This window comes from Amia ocellicauda, chromosome 7, assembly GCF_036373705.1.
Source record: "Amia ocellicauda isolate fAmiCal2 chromosome 7, fAmiCal2.hap1, whole genome shotgun sequence".
In the NCBI taxonomy this organism is placed as follows: Eukaryota; Metazoa; Chordata; class Actinopteri; order Amiiformes; family Amiidae; genus Amia; species Amia ocellicauda.
This window is the reverse complement of record NC_089856.1, coordinates 15,380,973-15,394,898: the sequence shown is the minus strand read 5'-3', so window position 1 is coordinate 15,394,898 and position 13,926 is coordinate 15,380,973. Positions and strand designations below refer to the sequence as shown.

The window sequence follows — 13,926 nt, the reverse complement described above, 5'->3', positions numbered from 1 at the left end:
CATCTTATTTTACATTCACTGTACAGACGCACAGTACGTTTTCCTTTTTTATTAATCAATGTTACAGCATTAATTGACAAGATGGGTTCAGTAGAGTCTTTAATTTACCTTAATGCCTAATTGTCATTTTGTGCCTGTCAGTCTCTGCAGTGTGTGTGTTCTGTCAGTACAGTCTACATCAGTCTGTCCTACACTCGGTCCATTTATACTATAATCCTCCCTCTTGCTCTCTAGTGTCTGTCTATATCTATTCTGTCACTTTATACAGTGTTGGTCTCTAGTTTCTCTCTTGCATGCCTCTACACAGGTCTTTTTGTCACTCCTCCCTCCCTGTCCATCTCCCTCTGTCTGCTTTAGTCCCTGTATGTGTGTCGGTCAGTCCCTCCCTCTCTCCCCTCCTTCTCTCACAGGGTGCTTCCCTGCTGTGTCTCCAGCTTCAGATCCACTTTCTTCTTCTGTTTCTGCATCACAGTCTCCAGCTCTGTGGCACTATGAGCATCCTGGGGGTAGAGAGTGAGTGGGAGGCATTTAGGAGTTCAGTTGGTATATAGTGTATAACCCTAATGTACATTTAAACTCAAAACAACTCCCCCAAACTAAGCTTCATGTGAGCTACAGTGTGCCCCCCACCCCCAACCAGTCATCCACAAATACAAGCTGAGGGGCAGAGATACTCCCTTGGTTTGATCTGCTTGATTAACAGGATTGGTTATAAGCGTGGTTTGGATGAAACCTGTATATGTAAACCCAACCAGAATATTTGCACATGGGACATGACCTGCAACATGTCAAAAGTATAGATGTGTATGTGCGTGTCCCTGCCTGTTTTCCACGGCTGGTCTTTGCCAGTTGGACAACTCTCTTGCATCTTCTCGGGAGCTCTGGACTTGCACAGTTACCTTTCACTTATACTGAAACTAACATGGCACCCCCCAGGGTATATGCTGTGTGGGTGTAAAAGGATGTGTATGGTGTTATTCCTGAAAGGAGGGTGAAGGAATGATAAACCCCATCATGTGCACAAGTGAACTCTCCTGCAGAGGAGCACCCACACACAGCATAGTTCCCCAATTTCTCTTCACTGTAATCCATAGGAAACTAATTCGGACAGGAACCATAAATAACACCTTTAACAAATATGGTGTTGGAAATCCACTGGAACACACAAAAGGGCTGGCTCCCCCCTTTACAATACCCCAATACACTGCAGCTGCCTTTCTTTAAGGGTAGGTACACAGTACCAACAAGGAGGGGAAACTAAAATGAAAGGCAACTGAAATGGAAAAGGTCTTCAGTCCACAACACCAGCCAACAAAAATAGCTCTTGAAAACTAGGACAACCGAATATGCCACAAATCAGTATCCCATACTGGTCTAGAAGCTAGGAAGGCAACAATTGCATTAATAGCCCAGAACAACCATTACACAACCATAGGAGTAATGATTCAAATATCAGCATAAAGGAGTCTGTATATCTGCTGGATTCCAATCTCCATCCTGAAAAGGACTAAAGCAATAATCCCAGAGCACTAATCAAATGATCTGACCTCCATTACTGCTCCTCAGCAAAGCCAATCCCTGCAGTTCTGTCAATTCTTGTCACACTGTCTGCCCAGAGGGCTTGGCAACTGTAAATTCCACTTGAGGAATGCTGAGTTACCAGCTCAGCCCATACACCAGTGGCACTCCAATCCAGTCTACTTCCTCTACCCAGCATGCAGTTTGCCCCATTCCTTCCTCTCTCTGCCCTTATATAGGCATGTTGTTGTAAACCCTGGCTTTATTCCCTTAAAGAGCCATATGCTACACAATGGGCATCAGAAAGATACCAGAAACATGATCTCTGCTGTAGATCAAATGCAACTTCATTTTTTTTTTTTTTTTATCTCTCACAGAGAGAGAGACACACAAATAGCATCTCGCACTCCCACACAGACACACATAGACTCGCACAAATGCACACACGCATACACACAGTTGCTGTCTGTACCTCCAGCAGTGACTTCTGCACCATGATCTGGCTGTAGACTCTGGTGCCCTCTTGTGGTGACACTGAGCGCAGCTCCTCCTTATTAAGGGAAAAGAGCTGAGCACCAGTCAGCACCCCCAGACACTGCACTGTCCTGTGAGAGAGGGAGAGAGGAGGAGAGGGGTAGGAGGGAAAGAGGGAGGTGGGGGAGAGGGAGAGTAAATACAGATACACTCACACTACTGTACAACAACACTGACTGACTGGACACTATAGGGCATTGGCTAAGAGGTACAGTACAGACTAATTAGTTAATGAGATGTCTCATTAGCACTCACTGCTCATTAAATCCCTTCGCCTGCAGCCAGCCCTGCACCTCGTGGGGGGGCGAGTTGTAATCCAGAGGGGCGGAGGTGTCTGAGGAGCGAGGGATGACCAGAGGACGAGAGGCACCCCCCCGAGCCAATCTCTGCAGAAGCTCATCATTCATTAGCATCACTGATTGGGAAAGAGGGAGAGCGGATAGGAGACATCAGTTTCTCTCTCTCAATTCAATTTCAGCAGTGTTGCCAAAGCAATTACACACTACATACACATATGAAAATATAATATTCCACAGACAACGTTTTATAAAATCAATACATTACAGGACTAAAAACAAATGTATATACACACAAACACACAACTCTCTCTGTACCTCTCTCAGTGTCCGCTCCAGTGTGCGGTGGGGTTTGGGGGTGCCAGCTGTGGGGTCGGGTGGTGCCAGGGTCAGAGGTAAACGCTGAGGGACTGGGTGGGTTGTAAGAGGATGACTGTGATAGAGAAGGGGAGGGAGGAAGAGAGGGGAACAGGGACCAAAAAAATACTTTATTGGCAGGGCTTAGAGACATCAGTGTTGCCAAAGCAGTGACAGACAGTGCCTCAGTGTGTATGTGTTTGTGTGAGTGTGTACCCTGTCGCTGTGCTGTCTGAGTGGGGTGTGTGTGGTGGTCAGCCGGTCTGGGGGTCCAGTTCCCGCCGGCTCCAGGATATTGAAGGGCACAAAACCAATCTGACCATAGTGATTCCGACACTTCCACCATCGCTTAGAGGAGTCCACCACCTGAGAGAGAGGAAGGGGGTTAGTATTCTACAGTACAGCACAGACACACACAGTACAACACAGACACACAGTACAGTACTGTACCTCCAGTGTCTCTCCCTGCAGGACACTCAGCTCACTGCTGTTTCGAGCCACAAAGTCGTAGCTGCAGCTGTAGAGATGCCCCTCTGGAGCCACACTGGCACTGGCACTGTCCCTGAAGGAGAGAGAGAGATGTTGTTTCTCTCTTGTTAAAAAAAAAAAAAAAAAGCTCTGGCAATACCAGTATAATGTTGTCATGGCAATAAACCAAATTGAATTGAGAGAGGGAGGGAGGGAGAGAAAGAGGGACAGTGTTTGTTTTCATTAGGAGAGATATATACACAGGGACGCAGTGATGTAGACAGTGCATCTCTATCTGTCCATCTGTGTGTCTCACCTCTCATCTCTGGACAGGGGGGGCAAGGCCTTGGGGGCAGGTGCAACTGGAGACTGAGAGAGGGAGAGAGAGTGCATGAACTGATTAATCTGGTTTGTACATTGCATGTTTTTATATTATTAGTGGCAGTATTAGCAAAAGTGTTCTGGTTTTCATCTTTATTGTGTAGTATTGTTGTGTTGCTGATGTTGTGTTGTTATATGCTTGGTGCTGTTTTTTTCTGTGTTGTCATGGTTGTGCTTTTGTGCAAATGTTCAGTTGTGCTGTTGCTGTACAGTGTAGTAGTTGTGTAGTTGTGTACCTTGGCCTTCATGTTGTCCTCCCTGTGCTGCAGCTGCACTGGGTCCTGCCAGTCCGGGTCAGAGTCTGGCTGCCAGCCCGACAGGAACTGAGGAGTGTAGTTAGAGGCGGGAGGACTGAGAGAGAGGGGATGTGGGGAGAGGAGAGAGAGGGGGAGGGAGAGAGAGGAAGGGAGAGGGGAAGAGAAAGGTGAATACATACAAAGGGCTGAACACTGATACACTGACTGTCTATGGTGTCCACTGTATACAGTATAATAGTGTCCAGTCTGCAATGTTCACTCTGTTCAGTCAGTAGTGTCCAGTGTCCATCCTATCCAGTCTTACTGGCTCTGTGTCCAGTTGGGCCCCAGAGCTGTCCATAGCTGCCTCTCGGTGCCAATCAAATTGTCCTGCAGCAGCGTGACCGCTCCACTGGTCAGTGCAGGGCTGGACACTGAGGCCGCCAGTGCTGGGCCTCCTGTTGTCTTCACCATCTAGAGGAGAGAGAGGGGGAGCGGTGGAGGGAGGAAGGGAGAGTGGAGGAGGGACAGTAACAGTACATATCAGTGACAGTATTAGTAATAAGAACAGTACCAGCTGTTCCAGGGGTTAGTAGTAGCAGTGTGAGAAGTGTGTGAGTAGTGCATCTCTTACCATGTCCAGGGGTTTGATCAGGTAGTGCAGCAGCTCCAGAGCATCGGGATTCACAATGTGTGGCTTCAGACGCGCCTGAGGACAACACAACACAACAGCACGACGCAGAAACACACACAATATAACAACACAACACAGAGACATATACAACACCACATAAAAACACAGCACAACACAAACACAGAGAGACACTTTAATCACCAGGGAGCAGTACAGTACAGTAGAGTAGAGTACACATGTTCACATTTGTAGTGCAGTAGATTGCCACTACTAATGTATTTTTACATTACTGTGTGTTGTCCCCAGTGCAGTACAGTGTATGAGCACTATGGCATTATGTATTGATGGTGCTCCATGACACAACAGTGCAGAAACAATAATGTATATGCATCCAGTCTATTCCCACTCTGTCCCTAGTTCATCCTCAGTCTGTGCCCAATGCTGTCCCCAGTTTGATCCCTGTCCAGTCTGGTACAGTCCATTGCTGCCAATGCTCCCAGTCTCACCAGTAGGCAGAAGCAGTATCTGAATTTCTGGAAGATGTCGATGAATTCCTCTTCACTTGGGGGGCGAGAGCGCACGGTCAGCAGCCCCTCTGCACAAACACAACAAAACAACACCACACAATCAATACACAAACAATACAACAACAATTAATACACAGCATAACAACACGATCAGTACACACAAATAGGGCACAACAAAAAAAACGTTATTGTGTATCAGTCAGTCAGTTGGTCTGTCAGTCTCTTTCTCACTCACCCCCCACTTCCTTCTTTCTGTGTCTCTTGCCCCTCTTCCTCTGACTCAGCACTTTAAAGGCCTCTGCTGACTTCTGCAGCTTCCCCATGAACTCCTCGATGTCGTCAAAGCAATGATTCAGCACCTCCTGCACAGAGAAAGAGAGAGGGTTAATACTGATGCACTGATACACTGACGCACTGAAAGGTTATTGATTATTACAGTATTGATCACTGATACTCACCACCTCTCTCTCTGCTCTGATAGATTGTCTCTGTTCATTGTCTGAACCGTTCACTGAGAGGAGAAGGGAGGGAGAGAGATGTAAAATAACTACACATACATACATGTAAAATAATAACAGGTACATACATGTACAATAACAGTACACTTGTACAATCTGTAAAGCTATTAACTCTTTACTTTTATTTTGTTATTGTACTATTCTCTTTACCATGTCTGTAAACACTGCTGTAAACTTGAATTTTAATTTGAGAGTGACACAATGATAAAATGCAGAATCCCCTTCCCCCTCTCTCGCTCTCTCTACAGTACCTTTGTGCTGGGTTTGTCCTGGGTAGGCAGAGGGATTGGGGGCGGGGGCTCCAGGGTGGCTGGGGGGGGTGGACAGCAGCACTCTGACGGCTCCAGAAGATCGGGGTGCCGTGGGGGGGGGGACCCTGATCCCTGCAGCTTGGGACTGGAGGTCTTGCATCTGAGACTTATTATACCTGTGAGAGAGAGAGGGAGGGGGTGGGGGAGAGAGAGAGAGAGAGAGAGAGAATTTAAACTGAAACTCAGAAATTACACAACTCTAACACATAAAGAATTGCTCTAACCTCACCCGCAATACAAACACACCATTCCTCTCTCCCTCTCTCTCTCTTTGTGTGTTAGCAGTGTCTCAGTCTCTGTTTCTCTGTCACACCTCAGGAAGGTATGCAGCACTGACCAAACCTGTCTGTACTCTCTCTCTCTCTCTCTCTCTCTCTCTCTCAAAGTACAATCCAGTTAGTCAGTCAGTCAGTCTCCTTCTCTCTCTGTACCTCAGTGTCTCTGCTCTGGTGTTGCCCTTGTTCCTGTGATCCGACATTGCAGAAATGATGTCATCACGAATTAACTCTGCCTGCAGAAGACAACAACAATTAACCAATTAACACCAAGCAATGATCCCAAATGACAGAACAGTACAGACACACACAGTACACTACAGAACAGACACACAGTACAGTACAGACCCTCAGGTGTTGGCAGTTGAAGATGTGGACCTCAGGCTGTTTCTGGCTGGGCTCCTGGCACAGCAGCAAAAGGAGGGAGGGGTAGCGGCGCTCTGATAGAACAGCTTCGCAGCGCTGCACACAGGATAGGGGATACTCCTCCAGCTCATCCTGCCAGGGTACAGCGCAGTGTGTTAATATTGACACAGCTCAGCACAGTATCTTAATACTGACACAGCGCAGCACAGTGTGTTAATACTGATGCAGTAAAGCACACTGTGTTAATACTGACAGCATAGCGCAGTGTGTTGATAAAGCACAGTGCATTAATACTGACATATTGCAGCACCGTATGTTAATGCAGTGCTGTACAGTGTTTATATAGACCAGGGGTGTCAAACTCAATTTTACCAAGGGCCATATGATCACCAAGTTTCATTCGAGGGCCGCATAAATATTTGCTCGTCCCTATTTATAATTTACCCTCGTTTCAATACAATTCGCAACACTACATTTTAATTAATTAGTTAGAATTATACTTAGTCTTTAACACTAAACGATTATTCAAAACACACATCTTACCTGAGGGGGTTCATTTGTTGAGGAGACCTGACACCTAGTTTGTCAAAAGAAAAAAAAATCGAGAGCAAAATTCGAACTGATTGAGTCCATTTCACTGTCATTTTCTTGCGATGCTGCGATCTTTGCTTTCGCCGCCAGTTTCTTTGCTTCCGATTTTTTTTTCTGTTTACGAGTTTTGGCGCATTTTGTCGTGAGGGCGGGATTTACAGGGATGCGTGGATTATGGGTCTCCAATCAGTGAGCTGGGTGGGCTGGTCGGCGTTGGAATTCACGGTTCTGGTCTGACAGCACTGTTCAATCATTCAATCAATCAATCAATCAATCAATTTGTATTTGTATAGCGCCCATAGCAGGGTAGCCACAGAGCGTGTGTCTTACCTAAACATAAACTTCACATGCTCTTAATGAATACGATCCCCCTCCATTTGCCTCTTGCTAAATGATGTGAACTCCATCAGTCTGGCGCTGTGTTATCTGAGGAGCTGATTAAAGTGCTTGTGCAGGTTACATTAATATGAACACGATAATAAACATTTTACTCTGCACGTAGCAGGTGAATCCTGCGTTTTGTTTCAGTGCTGTGTGGGGGAGAGGATATTTTGAAGAAGGTGGTGGGATCCAGTGTGGGGAATTTCGATGTTTTGACTGCAGGGCTATGCGCACACACAGTTTGTAGGGAGTTGCTAGAATCGGCGCTGCGGTTGAAACTGAGACAATCGATTCCCATCCCACACTGAGATCACCAGAGCAGCCCACCTGCTCACTGATTGGGTTAGGAAAAACCGTCATTCAAACCTGCTGGACCAATAGAGACACATGATCCACGCATCCCTGTAAATCCCGCCCTCACGGCAAAACAGCGCCAAAACTCGTAAACGAAAAAAAAATCGAAAGCAAAGAAACTGGTGGCGAAAGCAAAGATCGCAGCATCGCAAGCAAAGACACGGACTGCAGGCGAGTTTTTCTCTCGATTTAACTTTATTTGCTTTCAAGTTTGTTTGTTTTTTGCTTTTGATATCAATGTTTTTTGTTTACAATTCTATACATTTTGATTTCGATCTCAACATCACTTTTTTTTGTTTATGGCACTAATGTGAGCCCATAAGCTTCATCAGTGAAAACAGCTGTTCGCACAGGTATGTGCTTCCACACATTGAGAGGCCTTGCAGCGTGCAGGCGGGTCTATGGTAACGTGACTGTTAATAAGGGCTAAAACCAGCACCAACGGAATTTAACTTTAAGTGTGTTATTGCATTGCAGTTCGCTCAATTCCATCTGAACGTCCTCTGGATCATTGTTCACATCAACACCAAACGGGTTGGAGAAAAGCTGGAAACTGAATTGCTGTTTGTTAAAATCCGACAAGCGGCGCTCAAATTCTTTACACAAGTTCAGTTTTGCAGCGAATCCAGCGCTGGGAATAGTGACGTTTGTGTGTGAGAGAGAGATGGCTTGGCAAGTCGGGAAATGGAAAAGGTTTCCTTGCTGCATTTGCTTCTCCCATTAACGCAATTTAAGCTGAAATGCTTTCACACTGGCATGCATCTCTATTATGACTTGTTTACTGCCATGTAGCTTCACGAAGATGCTCAGTAACATCACATAGAAATGCAAGATCGCACAGCCAGCTCTGATTGTCTCTGATTTCTCCCCACAGCTCAAAAACCGCTGTGAGTACTACGCTCAGCCAGCGCACTTCTGTGTGATTAGGCAAATCGACACGTTCAACGTTAAGCTCCTCAATGAATGCCTGGAATTGGCGGTGATTTAAACTTCTAGCCCTAATCAAATGTACAGTTTTGGTTACCGTGTGCATTACATGATCTATATTCACACACAACGCTTCCGGGTGTACAATGCAATGATAAGTTGTCAGTGTTCCAAGACAATTTTCCTCACGTAGCTTTTTTTTGCATCCTAGCAAGCACACCTGTTTGCTCTGCACACGGTGCAGGTCTTGTGCTCAGACCCACTAATTTCTCACACGGCAACTTCATTCGGATCACGCATCTCTCAACTTGCCGCGCATTGCTGTAACATCCAAAAGATCTTCAGTCAAATTTAGATCTGAATTTACCCCCCGGATAAAAATAGATAACTGCGCTGTGTCCGTTATGTCAGTGCTCTCATCAACAGAAAGCCAGTGTGCAATGAAATGACTAGCTGGTCTTTGAGATTAGTATTTCGTGAGAGACCGACATATGCAAACAAATGCCTATTGTCTGGACACACTACATCGCTGACTTTAAACATACAGTTCTTTAAAAACCCACCCTCAGAAAAAGACCTTGACGTTTTGGCAGTTTCTTGGTATATGATGTAACTCGTTTTAATGGCAGCATCGCTCTCTGTTTTTGCCCTTCTGAACATGGTTTGCTGTAGTTCAAGACTTTTTTTTTTTTTATTCAGCCACTTTGTGCAGCCTTTGCTCTCTCTCCAAACACCCATACTTCTTTGTGTTTGGTCTCGTAGTGTCGCTGTACATTGAATTCTTTCATCAGGGCTAAATTCTCCTTACAAACTAGGCATACAGGTTTTAAACTCTGCTCCACAGATATTCCCACTCCCAGCTTTCCTGAAACACTCTACCTTTCTTGAACATTTTGAGTTGAGTTTATTGCAGATTACTGAAAGAGCATGAACGTGGAAAGTAACTCAGCATATGATTGGCTGTTAAAACCCTACCTCGCACCAATGACAATGGCTGAAGGGAATTGTAGGTTTCACACACAATTTCCTAATTCACAAGCTGTCGCGGGCCTAATTAATGATATACCACCTGTACAAGTTCCGGATTAAAACCATTGTGGGGCCTTATTTGGCCTGTGGGCCTTGAGTTTGACACCCCTGATACTGACAGTGTTACAGTCAAGTCAAGTATACACTGTGTCTCAGTGTATTCAGTATTACAGTGTGTTACAGTGTATTACAGTATTACAGTGTGTCTCAGAGTTTTACAGTCAATGTATTATAATGCATCAGTGTGTTACCTGACTCTGACAGTCAATCAGGCGCACAGCCTCGCTTTGAACCTGCATGACCATCTCCTGCCTCCAGATCCGGCCCTGAGTGTCCAACCGGCCCAGAGCTAACACCGCATCCCCTAGACTGCCCACCTCGCTGCCCGCCTGCACTGGCAGTGAAACGAGATGCTGTGAAAGGGGGGAAAGGAGGGATGGTGGGGAGTATTTTTATATTGGACTGAGTGATAGGCTGTATAAACATGCAGTACAGTACAGCACAGAAACACACAGTACAGCACAGACACACACACACTACATACTTACATTGACCAGATACTGTGATGTGTCCGCCATTATGAAATTATAATTAGAATACTTCTTCCTCTGTTCTGAAAATAGAAGAAAAAATATATATATTAATATTATTTTTTGTTATTTATTTACAATGCATTGGTTGTGTCCAGTAGGTCAAAGAATCTGTATTAACAGTCTCTCTCTGGACAGTACAGTACATTAACACTGACTGACTTTTCTACAAGGTCACAACACACACATGCACACATAGACCCACATACACACATGCACACAGCAGCAACTATATGTATAAAAATATCTTTACCTTTGTCACATCCTCCCTCTCTCTCTCTCTCTCTCTCTCTCTCTCTCTCTCTCTCTCTCTCTCTCACACACACACACACACTGCTTCAGTCTCTCTTTCTCACTCTCCCTCTTTCTTTCTCTGTGTTTCCCTCTCCCTCTCCCTCTCTGATCCAGCAGGTTTAACCTGATAGTCAAGTTGCTGGAGCTGAATTCTTCAATTCCTACTCTTGCTCTTTCTCTCTAACCCTCCCTCCTTCACACTTTCCACACCCTCCCATTCACTCTCTGTCTCTCCTCTTTTTCCTCTATCTCTGTCTGATATTCACTTCCCTCCCCTCATTCTCTCTCTTTTTCTCTTCCTCTCCCTCTCTTCTGTCCAGAAAGACAGGTTTTGCATGTTTAGAGAGAGATTGAGGTAGGGAGGGAGAGAGAGAGAGAGATAGAGATAAAGAGAATTAGAGAGAGGGAGGGGAGAGAGAAATAGGTGCATTATTATAAAAACAACAATAATAATAATACAAATATATAAATATAAATATAGATATATACATTACAGACTCTCTCCCTCTAATCTCTCTCTCATTCTGTTTGAAGTATCTGCATTTACAGTTCAATGCAAGAAAGATGTAGACACACACAGTGACACAGACACACAAAGACATACAAATGAGACACACACACAGACACAGAGTGACACAAATGAGACAGAAACACACACTATTGCAGACACACAAAACACACAGTGTATCAGTGAGACAGTATTACAGTCAGTATTGCTGACAGACACACTCACAGTGTTACAAACAGACAGACAGAAATGCAGTATCACTCTTACCATAGATAGATCTCGCACTGGGTTTAGAGGCTCCAGACAGACTCCTGCAAATGAGTTTAATCAATCAATTAATCAGTCAATAAATAAATCAATAACAGTGACTGTGCCCTGTGCTGGACTGTGATACTCACCCAGGAGGGGAGCTGTCTGGGGTCAGTGTGCTGTAGCTCATTGCTGCCTCCTGTCTGTGAGGAAAAATGTGAGCAGAGTGAAGCCACAATAATAATAATAATAATAATACAAATGTTACTACTGCTATTACAGTCAGTTAGTGTATCAGTCAGTGTGTCAGTCAGTCAGTCACTTATAAGTAACCTCAGTCCTTCCATCTGATGTTCCACGTCCAAAATCAGTCTCTCACAGTCTCCTCTCTCTCCTTCTCTCTCAGTTCTTCACCTCTGTATCCTTTCTTCTGTTGGTCTGTATATTTTCCAATGTTTCTTTTTCCTTTATCCTCCTTTTTCTCCCCTATCTGTCTCTTTCTCTCTCTCTGTCTCTTTCCCTTTCTTCCTGTCTCTCTCATAGGAAAAGGTTGGTTCTGCTGCTGTCTCGCTTGCAAAATAAATACTGAAGCAATCAATCTCTCTCTCTCTCTTGCTGTCACTCCCTGTTTCTACCTGCACTCCTCCCTATGACTGTTGTTACTGGTTTCGTTTTTTGCCTTTCATTTGACTGCTGCCCCACAGTTCACCCTCTCTCTCTCTCTCTCTCTCTCTCTCTCTCTCTCTCTCTGTTAGTGCAGTGTTAATGTACTGCAGTGTTCAGTCAGTTAGTGTGTCTGTATTAACTCTTTCTTCCCCTCCCCCCCATCACACACACATCTCTCTCCCTCTCTCTCTCTGGGTGTGTCAGTGTTGTCTGGGTGTTGTGAGGAGTGTGTTACCCTGTCCCGCCCTATGCTGCCCTTAGTGTATAGTTACATACACAACACACTGCATACATGCACTAGAGAGAGAGTTAATACCGATGCAGACTGACACACTGGCTGACTGGACACCACATAGCAGGTGAATTGTTTTATCATAAGGCAGACTTTATTATAGGGCAGATTTTATATATATATATATATAGAGAGAGAGAGAGATTTAAATATGTATTGCTTTTTTATTGTTTATGTATCTAATAACTATTTCCTTATATATTTATTTTAATGATTTATTATCAGGCCTACATGTTTCACCTCTGAATTATACAGGCTCTGGCAACACCAAAGAAGGACAGGTCACACTTGTAGAACGATTAACTAATTTGAATTGAGGGAGAGTCTGGAATGTGTGATGGTCAGATTTCAGAAGTTTATTCTAAGACATTGATATCTGGAGAGACAGAGAGAAAGGGTATACGTATGTGTCTCTTGTATCACACAAGCTTTGGCAATACCAAAAAGAGGTTATGGCAATGAAGCTCGTTTTAAATTTGAATTTGAGAAAGAGAGGGAGAGAGAGAGACTGCAGGTGTGTCGGTGCTGGTGCTGGGCCTGGGGGTAGTTGCGAAGAAGACTGGACCGGACATCGATTCAGATCGGTGTTTAACGACAGTATACATACATACATACATAGCCTACATAAGGACGTCTGCGTCTCTCTCTCTCTCGTTCTGCGTCCATAGTGTTGAAGAGTGGATTCCAAAATAAACGATTCTCAATTGTATGGTTTTAAAATGTAATATTAAAAAAACAAAAAAAAAACTGAATCCAATACACACGACTGCATGACTAAGATCGATTCCAAATCCTGGAATCGAATAATTCAGTCATACCATTGCGATACATTATCTAGTTACTTTATTAGTGACAATGACGCATTCGCACAGAGCGGCGCACAGCATTCTTGATTGAATCTCGTGTTTGTTTCGGCATTAGTATTACAGGCGATATAATTCACCAGGAAAACAAATGTGCATTCGTCATAACACGTTACTGCATGTAAAAATGCAAGGCATATTAAGCTTGTGTTGTGTGACATTAATAGAGCTGCTTTCAATACGTATTATATTTTGCTTATATTAATTATAAAGTCTGCAGTTGAGAGCATGTGGTCTTGTTATCTCACAGATCTTTATGATTATGTTGACAATCACTCCCAGCTATTGAGCTACGATACAGACGCTGCATACCTTTGTCCAATAATTCATATTATTTACTACTACTACTACTACTACTACTACTAGGCCTACTTCTTAAACTTCGAATTATGGTTAATTTACTCCTGACATGCAGTGGCGATGTAAGATGTCGCTTTAGTTAATTCTCCTCTTTATTTCTTATTTAATGCAAAACAGCGAATCCAGCAGCAAAGAGTGGAAAACGCTACAAAACACACACACATACTCTCACACAAACACACAAATTAGCTTTATTGGCACGACTATCGTGGTATTGTCAAAGGTTTCAGAACGCATTACTGCACAGGGAAATACAACACAGCGTAATACAATTTAAAAAAAATCATAATAATATATAAATAAACAAACGGTGAATTAAACAATAGAACATACTCTCTCAGTTCCCAATTTAAATAGTAGCGTATTCCCACGTTTGTTAATGAACATCAGCAGGAACAACA

The 13,926-nt window shown here is 44.1% G+C and overlaps 1 protein-coding gene across 3 annotated transcripts; it reads right to left on the bottom strand.

Moving 5' to 3' along the window:
* Positions 1 to 34: 34 nt before the first annotated feature.
* On the bottom strand, positions 35 to 12,244 carry eps8l1a (EPS8 signaling adaptor L1a). Of its 3 annotated transcripts, none has more exons than XM_066708687.1 (21): positions 11,678 to 12,244; positions 11,494 to 11,547; positions 11,363 to 11,406; positions 10,252 to 10,316; positions 9,955 to 10,116; positions 6,404 to 6,553; positions 6,212 to 6,291; positions 5,721 to 5,896; positions 5,410 to 5,462; positions 5,187 to 5,313; positions 4,931 to 5,019; positions 4,425 to 4,499; positions 4,116 to 4,264; positions 3,791 to 3,905; positions 3,490 to 3,542; positions 3,156 to 3,267; positions 2,922 to 3,071; positions 2,667 to 2,781; positions 2,308 to 2,467; positions 1,991 to 2,123; positions 35 to 500 (listed from the first exon to the last, which is right to left on the bottom strand). In XM_066708687.1, exons 1-21 carry the CDS (start codon positions 11,689 to 11,691, stop codon positions 405 to 407), a joined length of 2,172 nt encoding a protein of 723 aa, XP_066564784.1. In that variant the 5' UTR covers positions 11,692 to 12,244; the 3' UTR covers positions 35 to 404. The 3 variants fall into 3 exon arrangements, with proteins under 3 accessions (XP_066564784.1, XP_066564785.1, XP_066564786.1); XM_066708688.1 differs by having other exon boundaries at positions 11,759 to 12,244; XM_066708689.1 differs by lacking the exons at positions 11,363 to 11,406; positions 11,494 to 11,547; positions 11,678 to 12,244 and adding an exon at positions 10,547 to 10,883.
* Between the last annotated feature and the right edge of the window lie 1,682 nt (positions 12,245 to 13,926).

Excerpts from the sequence above, each read along its gene's own strand:
- eps8l1a (XM_066708687.1), bottom strand. Across the intron at positions 10,317-11,362 it reads CAGTGCGAGATCTATCTATG|AACAGAGGAAGAAGTATTCT; the intron begins GTAAGAGTGATA and ends TTCTATTTTCAG. Across the intron at positions 3,906-4,115 it reads CCCAACTGGACACAGAGCCA|TCCTCCCGCCTCTAACTACA; the intron begins GTAAGACTGGAT and ends CCTCTCTCTCAG.